We start from the raw sequence: 24,869 nt of genomic DNA on the forward strand, positions 1-24,869 counted from the left end.
GACAGCACTGTCTCAACGGTTTTGTATTTGTATTTCTTATTGTTTATTGAGGGCCAGCTTCTAATCTCGAGATAGCTGCAGTTAGTCTCAATCAAATATTATCGGTGTCACTAGCGCTTATATATTGTGTGGATCATCCATTAGGCAGCCTGGGGCACCCGCATAGGACCTAGTTATCACCGAGGGTCCCAGATTACTATAACCTTTTTGTATAAGTGTATAGTTTTTTTGTAGCAAACCGAGATGAGGAAGGGGATCCATCCAATGTATAGCCCAGGGTCCTAGAGGACCAGGATCAGTCATCTATTTGGTCCTATACATAATTTGATTTGCAGCCATTTAAGTATAAACAAAAAGCCTAACTGGCCATCGAAGCTTTGGCGCTGAGAGACTGGATGGAATGGAAGTTCTATAGGAGATTTGAAATAGTTTTTTTTCCTTTATCTAGAGCTCCTATCACCTATACAAGTGAAAGCAGCGGTGGGACATTCCCTATTCTTACAGGCTGTCTCTCAAGTCAGGGATATTGTCTGGATAGTCAGAATGCTGGGAGGGACGTTCCGCTAATCAAGGCTCCGCACATCAGAGCAGCAGTGAACGGGTGCTGCAGAACAATGCAGGGCTGTATTTAGGGGAAGGGAGAATTGGTGAAAGGCCCAAGAGTCAGAAGCCCTATGCACCATGGACAGGTGGCATGCCAACTATGTGAGACAATCATGCCCCCACAATGATGGGGTATTCGGAAGGGGCACGCCCTTGTCTTAATTCCAAGCTCCAAAAGATTTACAACAGACAGCAGAGGAAGAGCCTTAGAGACAGACCTGTTGAGGATCCCTTGTCTGCATGGAGATACGAAGCAGCTGAAATGAAATAGGAAGAGGTCAGTCTTATGTAGAATGGCGGCACATACCGAATCCAGTTCAAGAAAAGTAACACAGCTCACTTTTGTATCTTCTAAAACTACAACTAACACCATGGTTTTGCCTTCTAAATATTGCTGCTTTACATTTGGGTGGGGCTTGACAACCTGGTGTGAGTCATGACCCCACCCACCTTCCAGCAGGCAATGTTCCAATCCCCACAACATGTTGGATTTCCCCAATTTGCTGACCCCAACCAATGTCTGATCAGGAAACCAGGGATTTTTAACATGAAGAATTTAGTTGATTTGCCGACAGATCGGCAAACATTGCTACCGATTGTCATTTTTGACAGGCGGTTCCGGTCAAATCGGCAGTCAGATGTATGGGGGCTTTAAAACCTCTAGGGTGAATTATCTGCTCTTTGAAGAGTCCAGACGGTGTCCTCATAATTCTGGACATTCCAGGAGAGCCGGGAATTGAGATAATGCACAAAATTTTAACTAAGTTTCCAACTTCATACTTCCCAGTTTACTCAATTTTGGTGGGAAAGTCCTAATTCGGGCACCTTGAAAAAAAGAGTCAGCATTTCAGCCAAAAGTGGGTATTTCTAGTTATATAGAGCCAGGACTAAATTGGGCAAATCAAGGTTGTGGCTGAATTTGTCTCAATTTCATCAAGTTGTGAAATGTATACAAGGTGTCCAAATGTTCCTCCTTACACCCGGAATTATCCATTTACCCTGGAACCTGGCATTATTGGAACATTAGGGAGAGGTGAACTGGAAAGCGCCATTTTGAGAAATTGCTATCATAATCACTTTTATTTGTATATACTATATTAATTATAACATTATTAAACCTCTTTTTTTCTTTTCCCATTTTAAGAATATCATCATCATTTTGGATTTTCCCTATGGTACAATGATTATTTTGGGGATAGGGGTTAAAAAGTCAATATACAGAGAATGTCACTTAGAACTGGGCAGATGTACTAAGCTCGGGAAAGTGATAAATTGCAGTGATAAACTACCAACCAATCAGCTCCTAACTCATTCTTCAAATACAGCCTGAAACATGACAGTTAGGAGCAGAGTGGCTGGTAGTTTATCACATCTCACTACGATGTAACGCTATTAGGGTGGGACGTACCAAGCATCACATGTGCGATCCGGTACATTCCGCTTCTCATCGAGAATATACCGCGGTTGATTACCATGGTACCTACTAAGAATATCACAGAGGACATAAGAGCTGTCCTATGCGATGTCCCCGGTAACACTCAAAAGTCCCTCTGGCATCCTTCTGCGCAGGCGGCCGTGGGGGGGGGGGGGGGCATTGGTAGGGATCAGATTTGGTCCTTTTCAGGGAAAGAGTGCTGAATAGAAGCTTATAGGCTTACATTAGGTAATGTTACCCACCGGGATGTATCCAATTTCAGTGCTTAGTACATATGGAAAAAGCTGGAAAACCACCAAAAACTGATTTTTCGTGGGTTTTACCACACATTGCACTTTACCTCCCGCCCTTACACACAAATGATTGTGCCAGGTCATGAGAAGTGAAAATGAGGTCGGTAGCTGTAAAGGGGCCCATCTGCACGATTACGACATTATAACGGTGCAGTCGTTTGTCAGTCTGATGTGAGGAGCAGTCGTTCAGTGCTGGCTCAACCGTCATCAGCTGCAAACATGCTCAACCGGACGTTATCACGCCGACCAGCATGTTTGCCCGATGATGGATATCTAAAACGACCAGCAGGAGCGCACATCGTTGGTCATTTTACCTAACGATTTCCAACGGATTTATGAAAGATTAAATTATCGTTATCATTCAATTGATCAATTTAATCGTCTAGTGGATGGGCAGCTTAATGCTGGAAATCGTTCATAGATTTGAACTGGGACCTTCAGTCCTACACACACACACACACATTGTATAAAGTCACAGCATGAATTTCTATCAGTAAAAGCAGATCTTATTTTAATTAATGAATAAAAAGATGTGTGGTAAAGAAGCAGAACACACAGACACACAGACACACAGACACACAGACACACAGACACAATTTCTGTACCTTGTAAAACAAATTGATAATTGTGTTAGTGTTTCACTTGCACCATTGTAAATAATCTGAGGAGCTTATTCTGCCCCTTACACTTACATGCCAGCATCAGGAAGACGGTGACAACGAGGTCCTGCATCGTAAGCTCTGCTGCCGCCGACCTGCCAAGAACAAGAGCAGAGGGTTACCAGACGCCCCTTGTTATAGTGAGAGTACCGGTGTTTATTCAGTGAGGACACACAATGTACAGGAGCCAGCAGCGGCAGACAGTAGGTGCACGTCCTAGTCCTGAAGCAAAAGTATAAGCCCCCTTTACAGTCCTCCAACTGCAATATAACCAATGCCATACTTTATGTAGGTCAGTTTCATCAGCAGGCATCACCCACACTGCCCTCTGGGCACCTTCAGTGATCTGCCCATCATGGACCGGAGTTTGAATGTGACTGTAGTGCATCTAGTGATTTTTCACATATTTACGCCTGCGTCACGGGTTGTTTACACATCTTGGCGAAACTACGCATAATTCAGAGTGGTTTGTTTCAGAAATTTTTTATGCAGCTGCTAAATGGACGTTTCTTGATGGCAACCGGGCAGCAGCAGCAATGCCGACGCATATAAAGGAAGAGTCTGGTGGGCACATCTGGGTATCATGGGGGTGGGTTCCAGACTATAGACAGACAGTAATTAGACAATGTCTAGATAGACACCCGATGTTAGACAGGTACAAAAGATCAACACAAAAATGTCGACCATTTTTGTGTTGATTTTTTTAGGTTTAGGCAGCAGGAGGGGGGGGGTTAGGGTTAGGCAGCAGGAGGGGGGGTTACGGTTAGGCAGTAGGAGGGGGGCTTACGGTTAGGCAGCAGGAGGGAGGGTTAGGGTGAAGATTAGGGCTAAAGAAAAAAAAAATTGTCACCCATTTTTGTGTTGACCATTTTCATGTCGAACTTTTGACCAAGTCGACCTTTTGTACCTGTTGAACTTCTTACATGTCTAACTTTAAATGTGTCTGACTTTTGTTTGTGTCTAACGTTTTCCCCTGTCTAACATCTGGTGTCTATCTAGACATTGTCTAACTAATTACTGTCTGGCTACACACCCATGGGGTGTGCTATAGCCAGAGAGGCATTATGTACTGAATGGAGACCACATGCAGACGGATCTCCTACATCTAGAATAGGGTAGGTGCCAATGCAGATAATAGCGATGACCATTGCGAGCAGCGCAGTGGGGTGGTGCAGTCACACAGATACGAATGACAGACAGTTGTATGGGCACATTGGCATCAGTGGGCACCTTTAGATGCTTTTGCATTATGCAAGACTCAGAATCAGGCCCTCTCTCCTGACATCCATTCCCCCCCCCCCCCCCCCCTCACCTAATTACTGCACTAGAGGAAAACGTCAGTAACTGGGTCTAGGTCTAGGTGCACCCAATACTAAGAGGCACTGAAGCCGAATGATGAAATAGCCAAAACTTTGGTGCTATAATCCCACAGACTCCTGGAACAGAGGGGTCACCCTTCCGCATCCCACCCACCTCCCGAAGAAATGGGCAACAAGGAGCCATGACAACGCAATTCACAGCAAATCGCATCATTGCTCCACCACATCTGCTCGATGCCACAATTTGGGGCATCTTGACAATGGGACAATGACATTAGAGTCACCGCTCTGGCAATGGCCACCTGCAGGTCCTAGAGGGGCGTTAGATAATTTTGGCAAGTTTGTCACACGGTAGTAAGAAAAAAACTGTAGAAAAGATTTCACAAGATAATGAAGTTCTGGACTTGAAGGCAAAGCACAGACGGTGTAGTGGTTAGCGTTACTGCCCCACAGCACTGAGGTCGTGGGTTCGATTCATACTACAGCCATAACTGTGTGGAGTTTATATAGTCTCCCTGTGCTTGCGTGCGTTTCCTCCGGGTACCCCGGTTTCTTCCCACACTCCAAAAATATACTGGTAGGTTAATTGGGTCCCCAAAAAATCATCCCTGGTGGGTGTGTGTACATGTGGTGGGGAATATAGATATATAGAGTGTAAGCTCCACTGGGGCAGGGACTGATGTGAATGGCCAAATATTCTCTGTAAAGTGCTGCGGAATATTTGTGTTCTATATAAATACCTGGTAATAAATAATAAAACAGAGGAAAGTTTTTCCACTTATTACAGAATCCTCAAGGTCATCCTGGAAGGTTATTGCAGCAAACAAAGGCCGTTCTCACAGACGCATGAGCCAAACCTGCCTTTGTAGTCCCATCACATTAGTAGGAACAGATGGGTGAGACGCAGCAAACCCTTATTACATAGTGATACCATTCTAGGGGGCGCATTTATCTGCAGTTTCTTATTCAGAACCCTTAAATCTGTGCTGGGGCCTAACGTGGGCTCATCAGACTAATATCACAGGGTATAATTTGTCACCATTATTATCTTACGCCCGTATTCAATTAGAGGCGAAAAGGTTTTGCCTGTCCGACTTTCCACCTGTTTCAGAGGCGAAAACTTTGTGCGCGTTCCCACTTTTCGCCCTCTTAAATTCCTAAACACTAGAAAACGGAAGGCGGCGAATGCGGAACAGGCGGAATGTACTGTCAGAAGTGGGGAAATCAGTCTGTACCCCCAAAAAAGAAGCACTGACTTAGTACACATCTACATCGATTACCTAATAGTCCTAATAAAAGTGTTGGGTACTTAAGTTGTTTAATTTGCCTCTTATTAGCGTCTTTGCATTAGTGGTGAAGAATGGCATAAAGCAGAATTTTTGGGGAAAACAAGTAGTCCTGTAAAATTCGGGACACTTGAAGATGGGCGCTAGCATATTTTTAAGTCTCTAAAGTGAACTTTTAAAAATGTAAAAAAAAAAAAAAAAATGCACCAGCAATCCGAAAAACACCTGACCCATCCTTGCAGACCCAAGAAGTCTATTTCGCTAGTTTTTATGCTTGCCCCCCCCCCCCCGCCCCCATATTACTTTTTTGGGGTATTCTTTTTATCGTTCTTGCAAGATTTGGCCTTTGGGGGACTGTGCCAAGGGTTCTGGGTCGTTGCCCCACATTTACACTTAGGCGAAAAAGTTTCTCCTAAGAATAGCCGGTGACTATTACATTGCATTGAGTTTCTGCTTAGGCGAATTCTGGCTGGAATTGAATTTGGAGATAAGTTCCGAACAGGCGAAAAGCGGCAATAGGCGAAACTTTGGGCAATTACGGCTTTTTGCTCTAATTGAATACAACCCTAAATCTGTTTACACAGGTTGTTACCTAAATGGACTTTAAAAAAGGTGTGTGTAGGTTTTTTTTTCCCCCCAAACAAGATTTATGCCATAAATGCTCCCCAGGTTCTGTTTGAAACAAAATCCCCCAAGTACGCAAGAGGGGGTTCACTACAGTGTGTGTCATACTTGCCAACTCTCCCTCATTGTCAGGGAGACTCCCTGAAATAGCAGCAATCTCCCTGTCTCCCTGAAGAGTATAGCAATCTCCCTCATTTCACATTACCCCCATTATAACACTGTTGTATAAAAGAAAAAAATAGAGATATATACATTCAAACGGGATCATTAGTGTAATTTCCCTGCATTGGATATAAGGCACAATGATCCCTATGGTTACATGTATTTTCTGAGAAGTAGTGTGTTTCATCAACAAGTAGATCTTACTAACTGCTTTGGGGCTCATTTACATGTGGATGTAAATCAATTTTACGCCTCTCAGATGTAGCAGGACACGCCCACTTTACTGCCGCGCTCATAGGTGCTGCTTTCACAATCTCCCTGAAATGCTTTTTCAAAAGTAGGCAAGTGTATGTGTGTGTGTGAAGTGAAGAGCGAGCTGACATTCAGCATTCGGGCGCTCCTTCACCTCATGTGACATCACAGAACCAGTTTGTTTTGCTCCTGGGGAAATGAAGCTGCCAACCAAGACACTGAACTGGGAAACAGACTGGTTTGGGCAGGACGACTCGATGCAAGGTCTAATGAAAAATGCTGCAAAAAAAAATAAATCCCCATTTGCTGGAGATCCTCCCTGAACAGAAGTCCCACGGTGTGTAGAGCATGAGGCAGGGCCCAGTGTTAGAATAAAGGGCCTGATTCAGACCCACTCGCAAGCGGCTGTCCGCTCGCAAGTGGGTCGATGTTGTGCTCTGCGCATGCGCACGATGGCGGGCGCCAGCGTTGTGTCTGATCAAAGGGGGCGTGCTGTCGATGTTGATTGACAGCACGCCCCCTTTGGTGGGCGTGCCTCCCTGACGGGGGCATTCCCACGGGAACGCCTCCCGTCAGAAGCCGGCCCACTGACATCACTAGTGATGTCAGAGCCAAAATCACTCCGGGGCTTGCGGTTGAAAACCTCAACCGCAGGCTCCGGCACCCAGTTTCGATGGTCGCGATGGTCACGACCATCGCGGCCATCAAACTGCACGCTCTTATAGGCTGTGGGTGGTGACCCACAGCTATACGAGCGTCCAGGAGGACGCTTCGTTTTTATGGAGGGCGGCCCTCTTTCAGAGCGTACGCTCTGAGCAGAGCGCACGGCTCTGAATGAAGGCCAAAGTTTCCAATGAGATCTGCATGTGAAAATATCAGCCAGTATGTTTTCCTTGCAACAGTGTTTATTATACATGTTTAAGTGAGTTTTAAAAGTGATGTTGCCCATAGCAACCAGATTCTAGCTATTATCTTCTAGAAAGTGCTAGTTAAATGTTAAGTAGAATCTGATTGGTTGCTATGGGCAACATCACTTGTAAAACTCACTTTAGTAAAAGCTACTTAAGGGACAAAATGTGTTTTCAATGCTGCTAACAGAATTGTACATTAATAGTAACATTATTAGTTATCACTACATGTACTGTCAAAACATCGTATGAGAACAGTGGTGTAAGTTCATCCCAAACGCTTGTAGGAAAGTTATAATTTGGTGCCCCCCCCCCCCATCACAGCCACTGACACTGTAATGTAGCAATTCGCATGCAGACAAAGCTATAGACAGACGGAGGCAGCAGCTGATGGTCTGACATGGAGCTCTCCACTAGTGTATGGTGGCTTCTCAGGTGCCATGTATCGGTGACGGTACACTCCAGGTACATAGTTACAGCCCTAAGTGGGGTGAATATGTTGTGGACAATGGAGGAGGTGCCCCTCAGTGCTGGAGCCCAGCGGCAGACGCCTCCATAGTCTCCCATTGTTCTGCCCCTGTATGAGAATTAAAGACTGAATTCCACAGCAGCACTGACTACAATGGGTTAAAATCCTAGTGCAATATACTCTTTGGCAGAAGACTTGGCACACCAGTGCAAACCGAGACATGGAGAGGCACCAGGCGCAGATGAGGCAATAAGGCAAGTCCGCTTGAGATTACACCAATAGCAGACAACCTGTATTAGCAGGATATGGGAAGGCAAGACGTCAATTCCCTTAGACCAAGGAGATCACCAAGACGTTTCATGGACAATTACCTTCAAGTTAATGGATGGGCTTCAGGTCATTGAATATTATTTCAGTTTAATAACATTACTGCCATCTTTAACTTTCACGTAAAATAGTTCTTGATACAGAAATGAGAGTTATGAAGGATTCTCTGGATTCTTTAACAGTAGTAAATGGGGTTAAGCTGTTAGGACTCTACTACTTGGGTGTATACAACTATACACCAACAAGGACCCATCGTAAGTGATCATAACAGTGGTGGAGAGTAGATGGAGCCACCATCAGCACTGATACCAGCTCCATGTTTTTTGTGGATTTGTTGAAGAGACGGGCAGAGCACCTTTTCAGTGGACAACCCCAGTCTGGGAACAGCCTGGATTTTGGAAGTTCCCAGATGAAAGTCATAATCTCTCCCAACATAAAACACTAACAGCGGAAACCGATAGAATTGTGTTTTTTTGTACAATCAGTGGTATAAACTCACCAGCCAAAGGCCAGATTGCAAACAGCAGGACAGACTGCAAAAGGCAGACACCGGAGATCCCTACATATGCAGAATTGCAGGCAAAAGATCAAGGGTTATATATTTAGATCATTGATTACAAAAATAAAAATATTAAAATTTAGAAGTGCAAAGAAATCTATTAAAATGCCAGTGGTGTAACAACACATTTGGAGAAGGTGACATTTGGAATATGCACTGAAATTGTAGACAATTCCCAACATTTAACTGTAATGTAAGAGGGATTGATCTAGTCAGTGGTGAACGCAGAAGGAGGGGGGTGGGTCCGAGTACCCATAAATCCCAGCTGACAGCGATATTTTTTCGGAGATGGAGTCTCCAACACCATCTCTACGATGTTCTAGGGATGTTTTGGTGGGCAGAGGCAGTCAGGTTCCCTTCAGTTACATCCATCTGTATTTACACATTGCTCAGCATGTCATACCCAGGATTTCATACACCATAGTCAGTGTGATTCCCATCAATGGCACCACTATCGATGGCCAATGTTTCTTTAACAACTGGCAGAAAACTATCAAAAGGTTGAGCCATTGATTCCCGAGTGCCATCGATGATGCGGCAACAGTAGAAAAAAAACACTTGCCATTGGCCAATGACTGTTGATGCCCATTCATGGGTCAGACACCTTACTCACAGGATGCCTGGTAATCTATACATAGTATAAAATTAAGGGGCTGATTCAGACCCGCTCGCAAGTGGGTCGATGCTTGCCCCCTGCACATGTGCAGTCTCCGGCGTGCGCATGCACGAGACCCGGCCAGCAATGGGCGCTCAGTCACTACGGGTCTCGCACCAAAATGGGGCGGCTGTCGATTGCGATTGACAGCTCGCCCCGTTTTTGGAGGCGGGCAGGGGGGGGTGGCTGGACAAACTGAGTGAACGCCTTCCATTTGTGGGCGGCCCTACTGACATCACTAGTAATGTCAGTAGGTGGTCTTCCTGCTCTATTAGAGCAGGAAGTCCACTGGGGCTTGCGATGGACGAGACCCGACCACAAGGGTCTCGTCCATCACCTGGCCACTCGCAAAAGCTGTGGGTGGTCACCCAGAGCTTAGCGAGCGGCCAGGAGGCTGGAACAAAAAAAAAAAAAAAGAAGAGTGTGCGGCTCTGAATCAGGCCCAAAGTCCCTGGCAGGCGTCTGTCCGTTTTCGAGCTAATCTCGAGAACCACTGGATGGATTTTGATGCAGCTGTCACTATTCTATAGAGCATGTGTGGAGGAAGGATTAGGTGTAGGACACATTAATGTATGACAAAAGGCGGCCGAGCAGCGAATGTTTTAATGAAGTCGATAAAAAAGAAAGAAAATAAAGAAAAAAAGGCATCTCCGCACTTTCTTGGCTTATGTTACTGAAACCGTTATCACAACGATGGACTTTATTTTACACCACGTAGAGCTTAATATTAACCAGTTTCTCTAGAAAACATAAACACAAGCCGGGTTTACAGATGCAAAATGTAAGTTTTTCCCATTTTTTCCGTTCCTATTTAATTTATGTGAAAAACAATTCTTTCATTTCAAACCGATCCACTTTCCTGTAAGAGAGTCTGCATTGGCATGAACATAAAGAACATGGACAGACACTTAAGCTGGGTACACACTGACAGATCATTTGATCGGCCAATGTATCTGCTGCCTGACGGCCAGTATGTACCCGCGATATGTCTGCATTCACCGACATAAATCGCATTGGCTGTGCTGCACAGCCGATGGGTAGATATGTCTGCAGACCGCCTGTACATACACACACACAGCGGCAGCCGCGAGGAGGGGGCGGGACCAGTCCCCCGACCCGCTCGCCGGGTCCCACCCCCCCGGGACCATAGGGCATGAGCAGATGATGGCCATTCAGTGTGATTGAACGACCATCTGCAGATATATCTGTCAGGTGTGTACCCACCTTTAACGTGGCTGGAGTTGACCGAAGTGGAGACTGTTTAGCTCATGAATAACTTTGTGGCCCTTCGGTGTGTCACGTAAAATCTAAATCTTTTCTTGTCGTCAGAAACAAAAAGAAAAAAGGGTGGGGGACTATTATCGTCTGCAAGGCAATCTTATAAGACATCACTTAAACCAGACTATTGCTGTAACTTGAAAATTGCACCCGTGCAAAGCCGAGCTTGGGGTCGCTAGTTCTAACTGTATGAAACCATTTCAGGTTGTGGGGGAGATGTATTAACGGCGACATAGCTGTTGCGGTACATCCCCCCTGACTTCGCGTACATACCGCGGTTCATTACCGCGGTATGTACCAAGGATTTCGCAAAGGACAGCTCTCTCGATGAGAGCTGTCCTTTGCGATGCTGCCGGGCAGAGGGACTTCCGGGTTGAACACCCAGAAGTCCTTCTGCGCATGCGCAGAAGGCCGCGGGGGCTCATGGGAGGGATCCGATCGGATCCCTCCCAGTCCCGAGCGTCGCACAAAGAAGCCCATAGGCTTCTATTGGGTAACGCCACCTGAAGGTGGCGTTACCTAGCGACACGAAGCAGCAGAATGCAGCGCATTCTGCTGCTTAATACATACGGGGAATGCGCTAAAACCCCCGAAAACTGCTTTTTCGGGGGTTTTACCACATTTTGCCGTTAATACATCTCCCCCTGTGTGACTACACAGATTGCAACTTAGCCAATGGTTTTATATGACAACTAGCTTCCTATATTAGGAATGACCAGACTTCCTATGCAGGAGCAAATAGCACCACGATGCCTGGTATATACATTCCCTGTGACAGTTGTGTATAACACCCTCACGCATTCTTCTGTGCTTCGTGCCCCGGAATGATATGAAGAATCATCGTTTGTGAATCTAGCTGGGAATTCAGCAGCGAGATGCTAAATCTATTCAGGACTTGTGAGCCGTGTACAGAACGTTCCAGGCAGGAGGAATCCGTGTTGGGATTTTCTATAGCGATGGGGCTGGGCCCACAATGAGGGTCCGTGTGAGAGCAGGAGATGGCGTTGCTGGGGTAACATCTCTGGGACAAAACAGAATCCACAGAGAGGAAGAAAAACAAGTCAAGGAAGCCGGTAACTTGGGGGAACGGCACAAGGGGGGCGATGAAGGGGAAACAGTTCTACAAACAAGGCTACAATTAATATACAGGACAGGAAAGGAAGCGCTGGGGAAACGGAACGCAGACAAAAGGGGCGTCCGTGGCACAATATGGCTGCTCTGCTCTTTATTAAACTTTGTTTTATTGACTTGTTTGCATCACTAAGAAACAACACAGACCTACGGGTCATATAGAAACGCCCTGACACCGAGGAGGATCAGCGCAAGGTAAACAAGCAAATGTTTAACAAACAGCAAAATACTAAATATATTTATAAATGTCCAACGTAACATTAGCATAAGGACGTATGCCCAGGTGGAAATCCACATGAATAAATAGGTTTTTCATAAACCTGTGTAAAGCAAAAACCAGGGAGACCTGTATAGATGTACTCATATAATATTATATACAAATACAGACAGCCACTCGTGCAGCCATCAGTGTACTGGAGAGCGGCGGCCATTTTCCTGTAGCCCATATCCATATTCTTCTCCCCGGTGTTTACTGCTTGGCGGGCAGAGAGTGCTTTGATGGAAACCATGTTTACCTCCTCACACTTTTGGTTTAGGTACATGCACCCCGGAGTGCCATTCGCACAGTATTCTGGGGCACGCTACCGGAAGCAATGTAGGCGGTCAGAGCAGGAGGAAGACATCTGTACTGCACATGTGCAGAACAAGTTTCCTCTGTTACAGACGAGGGGGGGGACGCAGCAGGACGGCACAGTCACATGAGATGCGACAGTGTCAGCTAATGCCCAGCTCTAGTGCCAGGTAACTGGTTAATGCTGGAAGAGCCAATCTACTATAAATGGAGACTGTGCGTGCGTATAAGTTAGTTATACAATTCCCTGGCCGATCATAAATCGCTCAGCTGATCTGCCAGATAATTCTACAGCGTGCGACCATCTTAATGGTAATGGTGCATACACACGGTCAGATTTTCTGTCAGATCTGTACGATAACAATTTTAAAAATCATTCAGATATCTGAAAGAAAATCTGCAACGATGAACGATGCGCGTTCCCGCTTGTCAGAAAACGATATTTGACATCTGATGTGTCTGCAGTCAGATTTGGACAATTCCATTCATTTTAATACAATCTGAAATCGTTCATCTAACACACAGGTTCTCAAACTCGGTCCTCAGGACCCCAAACAGTGCATGTTTTCCATGTCTCCACACTGAATCAAGTGAAATAATTAGCTCCACCTGTTGACCTTTTAAAATGTGTCAGTGAGTAATGATTACACCCGTGCACCTGCTGGGTGACCTGCAAAACATGAACTGTGTGGGGTCCTGAGGACCGAGTTTGAGAACCACTGATCTAACATATCTGACCGTGTGTATGCACCATAAGAGACCATTAAAATGTGGTGCACCCCAGTCACAGAGCCAGCGGCACGGAGTATACAGAGCCCAGGAGGTTCCATCGGAAAGTTAGTACATTAGGATTTTGAAAGCTTGAGATGTTGTAGCAGCTTTATTATACATTACATTGCATTGCAGCTGCAGGTCAGGACATTCCATAGGCCAGCCACACATATCAGCAGGCTTACTGCCATGTCTATAGACTCATCTAGTGTAAACTTGTCTTTATTGCAACACTTCACCATTCATCTGAAGCCGACACAGACTGGTTATTGTGTAACCCATTGTATCTGATGCCAGTCACTGGTAACTGTTTGGTGTTGGGCAACACTGTACACAGAATTAATGCAACTATTAAATCACTTTGCCCTTAAACTATACTCTTTATTTTCAGCGTAATCATTACTGTGATGAGATTACAGACTTGTGTAGTGTAACTTACTTTGAAGTTTAAGCTATTTTTATGATTTAACCCTCTATGGATCCGGACCTCCGATCTATTCTTCTTATGCGTTAACCCACTTTAAGACCAAAAAAAAAATAGGTAACGGAAGTTAGGGGTAATTTGACACCTTCAGCCTTTCCATTGTTATGGATGATGAATAGGCCCCTTTACAGTAAATTAAAAGGTGCCTACAGACATAGCGATATTTTACCCGATCTGCTCGATTCCAATGCATTGGAACGACAGATCGTGTAAAATATGTCCTAATCGTAAGTCACCACTCACGATCACAATGCGCGTCCCCCGCTGGTTGCACATCGCATCTTTAGATCTGCCGTGCAGTAGGGCAGATCTGACAATCTGGGATATGATGCACTGAACAAAAAGAAAGGCTACACGATGTATCGTTTGTTCATAAACCAAATAATGTGCCAAATCGTGAGCAGGACTGTCGGGGAGCCGCCAGGAGAATTTCAAGGGAAATCGTAAACATCGTTGAATCGGCAGCACATCGCTATGTGTGTAGGCACCTTTAAACATCCAGTATATTGTTCAGGTTCTATAATTAGTGCATCAGTTAAGAATATTTTTAAGTATATCTAATAAAGAGTTTGAGAGATACAGGATATCGGCTTACAGTAAGGGCTTCCTGAATGTAATGCTGGGTACTCACTGGACGATATATCAGCCGTTCAATTGAATGACCGATATATCGTGTGCGCATCAGTCAGTGTGTACAGACAATATGTCTGAGAACGACGTTGATCACAGACATATCGCATTGTCTAAGCTGCACAGCCGATGGCAGATATATCCGCAGACATATTGGTGCATCGCGCTGTGTGAACGGGCGGTCAGACGATCTCCTGTACACTTGCTGCAGAGCTCGCTGGTGACTGACAGCTCAACTGGGCGGAGACATGTAATTGCCCGCCCAGTTGTGACATCAGACATGTCACAGTAGGCCAACGATTGCCAATCTGTCAGTCATCCTGGTGTGCACCCGCACCCAGCTTTAGACACCGAAAAGGTCCAAAGTAATATGAGTTACATTTTCAAGGTACAAAGACCGGTGATCCATGCACTCGTCCTCCAATGAGAACAGCCTATTCTGACTTCTGTACTGTATATGCTTTCCTGTAATATCCATCAGCATTGAGATAAATGCAAATTAAAACGTAATTTCCAATTTCTCCCAGTCGCAGCTCAGAGTTGATCTGTGCGGACCCAGCACAGTGTAGTCAGCTCCTCTGGGAAGGTCGCAGTGTTTGTACACATTACTCTGTAAATGGTTAAAAAGAAGCGATTTGCATTACAAAGCCGGACTGTAGGGCGATGGGGAGAGCTTGGCCTCCAGCAAGGAGAGATGTTACACAGGGTGAGGGGGCTTATAGGAAGGGGAGAGGGATGATTTATTATATAAATCTGCAGTGGAAAAACACTTCCTATTTTAATAATAAAGCATTTTTACTTGTGTATGACACCTGCTATCGCCATCCGGAGATTTCCGTATCATTAGGACAGACCGCGTCACCGGTACTGAGAAATACACCATAACTACCTTCCCCGTGCTTTGCATGCGGTAAGACAGGGGTAGGCAATGCGTGACACTACAGCTGCTGTGGAACTACACATCCCAGCATGCCCTGCCTGTGTTTTGTTGTTAGGGCATGCTAGGATGTATAGTTCCACAGCAGCTAGAGTGCCGGGCATTGCCTACCCCTGGGGTAAGATTGTAGGAGAGCACTATAAATATCTAACACTGGGGAAACCCAGCGATAGTCAGCTGCATGGAATAATAACTAAGGAGAGACCCTGTCTTAGGTGCTCCTCTCCCAGTGACAAACATAGCCCTTAGGTCTCTGTAAGACCAGTTACACAGATCTATTACAATTGTTCTTTACCTAACAAAGCTCCTCTGGATATACTTGTACCATGAAACACGTACAAATTTCTGGTGATACAAATGGGGGGGGGGGGGTAGATGTGGTCAGTAGTTCACATCAGAGCTACGGAGAAGCCATAGTACACCATACTCCTGGCCACATAGTGAGCACTGCGGGAATATACCCTTCTCCCACCCTCTGTGACGCCGTCCCAGGCATTCCAGTGTCCAACCTCCATGATACATGTACTCTTGTGAGAACGCAGCGAAAACCTACCGGCGAGTTAACCATCAATGGTCATTGTTGGTACCATTGGTGGTTAACCTCAATAGTATGAAGCCATCGATGGGGAGCCATTGATGGTTTTCGCCCACCGATGTCATCCCTACTCTCTTGGGCGGGATGAATCAGTGAATTTTGAATGCGATACATCGCACCACTTACTGCATGCATAGCAGCGTATATTAATGCTGTATACATGTAGTTTTGCAATTAAAACTGAAAAGGACAACTCTTCCAATAAGAGCCATCCTCTGCGGTGTGAGGACTTTCAGGTTTATGATGCAGGAATCCTTATGCACACGCACGGCCATCAGCTAGCGCTTGCACGAGCCGCGGGGACCCTGGTCAGGATCCTATTCGATCCCTCTCAGCGAATGATGCAGAATGAAGCCCATGAGCTTCTATGAGCTCCGGAAAGTTCCGCTTTCCAGTGTGGAGAATATTGGGGGGAATGCGGTCAAACCACCAATAATGGCAGTGTTGAGAGGTTTGTTCACATTTCAGTGATAGAGCGATTTCTCTGTGACCTGGTGCCAGGGAGAGAATTTAAAACAAAATTGCGGGGGACTGTCTCATCGATGGTGGAGAACCAATGGATCTACACCATCGATGGCAAAACCATCCTGTACAGTCAATCAATGGTCATGCCTAAAGCAAAAGCTACAGGATATCTCCTGAATAAGATTGTGAAATAGCCCTGATACGTAAATCAGACAGAACCTGCTGTTTACACATGATTTTAAAAAGGTAAAAAAAAGTCCTTTAGAAATAAGACCCCTAATACAGAGGCCTCCCTGAATGGGGTTTATAAATAAAGCTGGGTACACACTGGACGATATATATTGTTCGTACAGCCGATGAGCGATATACTGTATCGTTCCAACCATCGGCAGGTAGATACACAATATATCTGAACCATATGCTGGCCACAGACACCAGTGACAATGACGCCACAGCTGGTACCTGCAGTCAGAAAGGTCAGACGGCCGATGTTTAAGCATGTATGCACATATAGTTTGTGTAGAACACCACATCGTTGGATTGGTCGACCAGCCGATACATCGCTCAGGTGTGTACCCCACATTGCCTGACAGAGTTAGGACAGTCAGCATGAACCAGGATAACCGGGATCCGTGCCCTGGTTATGAGCCTCAGGAACCAACTCCCTTCCACAGGCAGTTTGGAAAAAAAGTTCCAGATTGTCTCAGGACATGCGCAGGATCACACACAATGTATAACAGATATATAAAGTCAGGGATTGAACCTTCGGAATGTTCAGACGCAAATATTGTCGTCCAATCAGATGCACCTCCCAACATGCCCAATAGTGACTTTTTGGATAACGACTGAATGCGCTGGCTGTACGGCACAGGGGGCTGGCTTACAATAATATAGGATTTATTAGATAAATATAAATTAGGGGTGTGCACCGGCCACTTTTCGTGTTTTGGTTTTGGATCTGGATCTTTCTTCGTGTTTTGGATCTGGATTGGTTTTGCCAAAACCACCCTTCCGTGTTTTGGGATCTGGGTTTTGTGTTTTGGATCTGGATTTTTTCTTAAAAAATAAAAAAAAACCGCTAAAATCACATAAAATGGGCCTTTTTTTGTTCCTACGCTATTAATAACCCCAATAACATTAATTTCCACTCATTTCCACTCTATTCTGAACACCTCACACCTCACAATATTATTTTTAGGCCAAAAGGTTGCACCGAGGTAGCTGGATGACTATGCTAAGCGACACAAGTGGGCGGCACAAACACGTGGCCCATCTAGGAGTGGCACTGCAGTGGCAGACAGGAAGCCAATCAGCGTTATGGTGCCCATTTGCATGTAGCACGAACCCGGGAGATCCGTGCTACATGCATCTGTGTGATTGGCACAGAGCAATGACAGGTCCGTGAGACCCGTCTGTGCTGCTGTGGTAAAAAAAAAAAAAAAAAACCTGTGTAAAAAAAGAAAAAAAATGGCGTGCCCCTCCCCAAAAAAGAGCAACCAGCCCCGGGCATTAGTAACCCAGTGCTGGGTGTGCTTAAATACAGGGGACAAACGACGTAGGGATCCCCTGTACTTAAGCACAACCAGCACCGGGCTAGTCAGAACCAGCGCTGGTTGCCAAAATACGGGGGACAAATGACGTAGGGGTCCCCCGTATTCTGCGCAACCAGCTCTGGGCTCTGATCCGGTCCTGGTTCTGGAAATACAGGGGAAAAAAAATTAGTAGGGTTCCCCTGTATGTTCCAGAACCAGCACTGGACTTTTTCTAGCGGGGGGCTGATGCCACAGCCAGGGGAGCCCTTTCACCGGGCCCCCCAGCCGCAGCATCAGCCCTGACCGCTAGTCAGCCCAGGCCGGGGATCCCTGGAGAGCTGGGGACCCCCCCCAATAAAGGGGTCACCCTCTCCAGGACACCCCAGGCCCAGGCTGATAGCAGGGTAAACTTTAATAACCTTGCAGCTCCCACCATTGACTACAATGGAGGGAGCCGTTCATTGGCTGAGAGAGGTCATCTCCCGTCTCTCAGCCAATGAACGCTTAGCAGCGGGGTTTCCATGGTGATACCCCGCCGCTAAGCTCTCATTCGGGAAGTACCGTTCTATAGAACGGTACTAAGTTCGTGGATCGCGTTTTCGTTTTGTTTTTTTGCCAAGTCCGGGGATGCCTACTTTGGAACGAAGAGGACAGAACCTCGCATAGGAGATGGTGAGTATGTTTTTTTTCACAGGTCCCCTATGGATACTTTACCGGACAAGTGGACCGATGCTACAGATTACATAGGTGAGTACGTGTGTGTGTGTGTGTGTGTGTGTGTGTGTAATAAACGTATACTGTCACGGTGTGTGTGTTCTGTGTTTTTTTTAAACATTTCTTTACAAGTGAACTACAGGTACTAGTGGGCCCTTAATGCCCTGCATGCTGGTACTTGTGGTTCTCCAAGTACCAGCATGCGGGGCAGGCTTGCTGGGACTTGCAGTTCTACTTGTAAAGACAATGTTTGATATTCTTTATTTACACCACACAATCAACCCGCCACCCACCGCCACCAGGGGTGGCAGGGATAGCCCCGGGCTATCAGCCTGGGCCTGGGGTGCCCTGGAGAGGGTGACCCCTTTATTGGGGGGGTCCCCAGCTCTCCAGGGATCCCCGGCCTGGGCTGACTAGCGGTCAGGGCTGATGCTGCGGCTGGGGGGCCCGGTGAAAGGGCTCCCCTGGCTGTGGCATCAGCCCCCCGCTAGAAAAAGTCCAGTGCTGGTTCTGGAACATACAGGGGAACCCTACAAAATTTTTTTCCCCTGTATTTCCAGAACCAGGACCGGATCAGAGCCCAGAGCTGGTTGCGCAGAATACGGGGGACCCCTACGTCGTTTGTCCCCCGTATTTTGGCAACCAGCGCTGGTTCTGACTAGCCCGGTGCTGGTTGTGCTTAAGTACAGGGGATCCCTACGTCGTTTGTCCCCTGTATTTAAGCACACCCAGCACTGGGTTACTAATGCCCGGGGCTGGTTGCTCTTTTTTGGGGGGGGGCACGCCATTTTTTTCTTTTTTTACACAGGTTTTTTTTTTTTATTTTACCACAGCAGCACAGACGGGTCTCACGGACCTGTCATTGCTCTGCTGTGTCAATGACACAGATGCAAGTAGCACGGATCTCCTGGTCCGTGCGTGCATCTGTGTCTTTGAAATACACAGCAGCACAGACGGGTCTCACTGACCCATCTGTGCTCTGTGTCACTGTCAGTCACACAGATTCATGTAGCACGGATCTCACGAGTCCGTGCTACATGCAAATGAGCACCATAATGCTGATTGGCAGAGAGCCGTGACAGACGGCTCTGTCAGCCAATCAGCACTTTGCCCATTAAAGGCAAAGGCATTTTTTTTTAAAATGGCCGCTCGAGGCAAAACCTCGAGATCCGACAGCAGATCTCGAGGTTTTGCCTCGGGAGAGGGATCCGGGGCAGACAGGGAGATCCGAGCTTGGGCTCGGATCGCACCGGATCCCCGAAGTTCGGGTGGGTTCGGTTCTCAGGGAACCGAACCCGCTTATCCCTAATATAAATTAAAAAAAATCTTATTTGCTGCCGTTAATCCCAGAGTGACAAGTTACCACTTTCTAAAATTAATAAGTCAACTACAGTCTGACAAGTTCCTGCCTGACAACAATTTATCTACGTCATTGTGGTTACAGAGACATTGGAGCATAGATAGGATTAAATAAATTGCTGCATATTAAAATCAGATCATATTTCCAAACATTATCTACAGAACATCTTTTGGCTGTTACACTAAAAACCGTACACGTGAAAGTTATTTACAGTTCCTCAATGGTCACATGTTGGCCTGACCCCAGCGATCCGATACCTACAGGTGGTTCCTACAGCTGAATAGAATCCTGGCACAGGCGACACAAAAGGGCTCATTCCAAAGGAATATATTTATTTTAACTCTATGGTGCTTGAAAACACAAACAGCCGACACCTGAAACAATGACCAAAAACTCCCAGATGTTTCTAATAAGTTACAGAACAGCAGTTTGTTGTTACAGTCATTACGTTATGGAAATTTACAACATGGAATAATGCAGCTTGTGCTGTAAACGGAACCTGTATTTTATACTGCCAAACGTCAGCCCAGCGGATGAAATGCCAACACCGGCAGATGAAGATCCCGACAGGGGAGGTAAGTAGGCTATCCCTAACCCTCTCCCTCCCGCCCCCCAACGCTCCCTTAGGGGTGCCTAACCTTAACCCCCCCCCCCCCCTCACACTAAACCGCCCGGGGGGATGCCTAACACTAACTTCCCCCCCAGGTGTGCCTGACCCTAACCCCCCATTCACCTAGCCTAACCCTCCGAGGGGGGTGCCTAACCCAAAGTCCTCCTGGGAGACCCTAAACCTAACCCTCTCCCCCCTGCGGCCGTTTTTTTATGTTGTCAAGTGAAAGCTATTTTTCTCAGTTATCAGTCCGACTGATAAACCTATGAGTTACGGAAAGGATGATTACATTAGTTTTGTCCTGTATCTAAATGTAGGAAGGTGAATTGCCTGCAGATAAGGGTCTGCATGCAGGGTCGTAGAGAGCGGTGCTAGGCCCTGATACTTATCGGGGGCATAGCCACACCTTAGAGGTATAAAGAGGCTTGGCCACACCTTACAATTTTTTTTTTTAAATTGTATTTGCTGCTCTGTGTAGTGCACCTAAGGGGGGGCGCCATCTTCCCCTAAGACAAGGGCAAATGCAGGGGGTGGGGGAACCAATCAGTCTGATATGTCCCTTCCCCGACCCTCCTACACAGCCAGAGGAAACTTTTCCTGATAAGCATGTGCTGGGGAGACACAAGCTGCTGCCACTGACAGATAAGGGGAGGTGGGCAGTGGACATGGGGCCCGGCATTTTCGTACCCCCCTCCCCCTCTCGGTACCCCTCTCTCTGTGGTAGTATGAGCACCAATGGGGAAGAGTTATTTTGTCTTGGTTAATATTGGAATTGAGTTTTCGTATGTACAAAAGGGGAGGTATTAGAAGTAGGAATATTTTGAGAATATTAAGAACATTCCCAAATTGCAGCTACAGAACACATACTGCAGCTTAATATGTATAAGATGGTGCTTTTTAAGTTATACGTCTTCTGTCTGTTCTTCACAGGGAAAAATCTGAAAATATATAACACATACTGTACATACAGTGCACTCACATGTTACTATCCTGCCCAATTACATCCCCTCTATACAGCCCATCCATAACCTATCCTGCCCAATTACATCCCCCCTATACAGCCCATCCATAACCTCCGTAACCTATCCTGCCCAATTACATCCCCCTATACAGCCCATCCATAACCTCTGTAACCAAACCTGCCCTATTACATCCCCTCTATACAGCCCATCCATAATCTCCATAACCTATCTTGCCCAATTACATCCCCTCTATACAGCCCATCCATAACCTCTGTAACCTATCCTGTCCTATTACATCCCCCCTATACAGCCCATCCAGAACCTTTGTAACCTATCCTGCCCTATTACATCCCCCCTATACAGCCCATCCATAACCTATCCTGTCCTATTACATCCCCCCTATACAGCCCATCCATAACCTCTGTAACCTATCCTGCCCAATTACATCCCCCCTATACAGCCCATCCATAACCTCTGTAACCTATCCTGCCCAATTACATCCCCCCTATACAGCCCATCCATAACCTCTGTAACCTATCCTGCCCTATTACGTCCCCCCTATACAGCCCATCCATAACCTCTGTAACCTATCCTGCCCAATTACATCCCCCCTATACAGCCCATCCATAACCTCTGTAACCTATCCTGCCCAATTACATCCCCCCCTATACAGCCCATCCATAACCTATCCTGCCCAATTACATACCCCCTATACAACCCATCCATAACCTATCCTGCCCAATTACATCCCCTCTATACAGCCCATCCATAACCTATCTTGCCCAATTACATCGCCTCTATACAGCCCATCCATAACCTATCCTGCCCAATTACATCCCCCCTATACAGCCCATCCATAACCTCTGTAACCTATCCTGTCCTATTACATCCCCCCTATACAGCCCATCCAGAACCTTTGTAACCTATCCTGCCCTATTACATCCCCCCTATACAGCCCAACCATAACCTATCCTGTCCTATTACATCCCCCCTATACAGCCCATCCATAACCTATCCTGACCAATTACATCCCCCCTATACAGCCCATCCATAACCTCTAACCTATCCTGCCCTATTACATCCCCTCTATACAGCCCATCCATAACCTCTGTAACCTATCCAGCCCAATTACATCCCCCCTATACAGCCCATCCATAACCTCTGTAACCTATCCTGCCCAATTACATCCCCCCTATACAGCCCATCCATAACCTCTGTAACCTATCCTGCCCTATTACAGCCCATCCATAACCTATCCTGCCCAATTACATCCCCTCTATACAGCCCATCCATAACCTATCCTGCCCAATTACATCCCCCCCTATACAGCCCATCCATAACCTCTGTAACCTATCCTGCCCAATTACATCCCCTCTATACAGCCCATCCATAACCTCTGTAACCTATCCTGCCCAATTACATCCCCCCTATACAACCCATCCATAACCTATCCTGCCCAATTACATCCCCTCTATACAGCCCATCCATAACCTCTGTAACCTATCCTGGCCAATTACATCCCCTCTATACAGCCCATCCATAACCTCTGTAACCTATCCTGCCCTATTACAGCCCATCCATAACCTATCCTGCCCAATTACATCCCCTCTATACAGCCCATCCATAACCTATCCTGCCCAATTACATCCCCCCCTATACAGCCCATCCATAACCTCTGTAACCTATCCTGCCCAATTACATCCCCTCTATACAGCCCATCCATAACCTCTGTAACCTATCCTGCCCAATTACATCCCCCCTATACAACCCATCCATAACCTATCCTGCCCAATTACATCCCCTCTATACAGCCCATCCATAACCTATCCTGCCCAATTACATCCCCTCTATACAGCCCATCCATAACCTCTGTAACCTATCCTGCCCAATTACATCCCCTCTATACAACCCATCCATAACCCATCCTGCCAAATTACATCCCCTCTATACAGCCCATCCATAACCTCTAACCTATCCTGGCCAATTACATCCCCTCTATACAGCCCATCCATAACCTCTGTGACCTATCCTGCCCAATTACATCCCCTCTATACAACCCATCCATAACCTATCCTGCCCAATTACATCCCCTCTATACAGCCCATCCATAACCTCTGTAACCTATCCTGCCCTATTACATCCGCCCTAGACTGAACTTTTTCTTCCCTCTCATACTCCTGACCCCAGGCCAGCTATCCTGAGTGACTGGATCATACACCCACCAAGAACCTCTGCAGTCTGGCTGGACCATTATGCAATAGGCAGGGCCGTAGAGAGGCCGGCCAGCCCCGGGGGGAAAAGTGGCATGGCCTATTCGTGGGAGGTGTGACCATACGTTTTTTTTTCTTTTTTAAATATTTTTGCAGTGTGTGCTGGGGAGGGGGGGGCGCTATGAGCTCTTCAGCACGGCGCAAAGCCACGGGGGTACAGTCAGTGGGATCGCTCCCCCCAGAGGTATAGGAGACTGCTGCTCAGCATGTGCTGGGCTGCTGTGATTTAAGAGGGAGCGGCGTAATTAGTACCACCCCCCTCTCGGCGCCTCTGGCAATAGGTAGCACCTATCCTTGTGTATCATATTCCTATGGGCTTGTATTCATGACACCCCCCCTGGGAGGGATTAAGTCAGATCCCTCCCAGCAACTCCCACAATGCGCAGATGACGCCAGGGGGGGCTTCTATGTCATAGACCTGGACGTCCCTCACTCGCAAAGGACCCGCTCTTACCGAGAGCTGTCCTCTGCGTTTTCCATCATGCATATAGTTGTAATGAACGCCGTCATGCATGCGAAGAGTCACATACCGAATGAGACGCGTCATGCACCCGCCTTGTGTGTTATTATCAAGTCTTGTTCTATTTGTCTCCATGTGTAAAGCGCAGTGGAATATGCTGGGACTATATAATACCGCTCTAATGGTGCATACACGGTCAGATTTTTCTTCAGATCTGAACGATAACGATTTAAAAAAAATTGTTCATATCTGAAGGAAAATCTGACATATCTGTTATGTCTAAATGATGATCGATGCGCGTTCCCGATGGTCAGATAACGATATCTGACATCTGATGTGTTTGTAGTCAGAAATAGTTCATAGGGCCTGATTCAGAGCCGGACGCTATTTTGCGGACGGTCGTTCTGAAAAAGGGGCCGGATATTTAAATTAAGCGCTCGCTCTTTGAGGTCTGCTGACGCCTCAATGTCTGAACGAGCGAACGAAACATGCGCTCGCTATTTTGAAAAAACGCCCCCTGGCCGCTCGCATCATACGTCATCTCGGCT

At 46.5% G+C, this 24,869-nt stretch overlaps 1 protein-coding gene across 1 annotated transcript in view; it reads right to left on the minus strand.

The window, feature by feature from the left end:
• The window catches only part of LOC148431091 (FXYD domain-containing ion transport regulator 3-like), a 46,852-nt gene that overhangs the window by 19,255 nt on the left and 2,728 nt on the right, over positions 1 to 24,869 (minus strand). Inside the window, exons 2-3 of the mRNA XM_088466360.1 lie at positions 3,024 to 3,085; positions 822 to 860 (exon numbers count right to left, since the gene is read on the minus strand). Of these exons, the coding sequence (XP_088322486.1) occupies positions 822 to 860; positions 3,024 to 3,063 (79 nt within the window). The 5' untranslated portion in view covers positions 3,064 to 3,085. The remainder of the gene's footprint in view (positions 1 to 821; positions 861 to 3,023; positions 3,086 to 24,869) is intronic.

This window comes from Taudactylus pleione, unplaced genomic scaffold (assembly GCF_031769625.1).
Source record: "Taudactylus pleione unplaced genomic scaffold, aTauple2 ptg002907l, whole genome shotgun sequence".
Taxonomy (NCBI): Eukaryota; Metazoa; Chordata; class Amphibia; order Anura; family Myobatrachidae; genus Taudactylus; species Taudactylus pleione.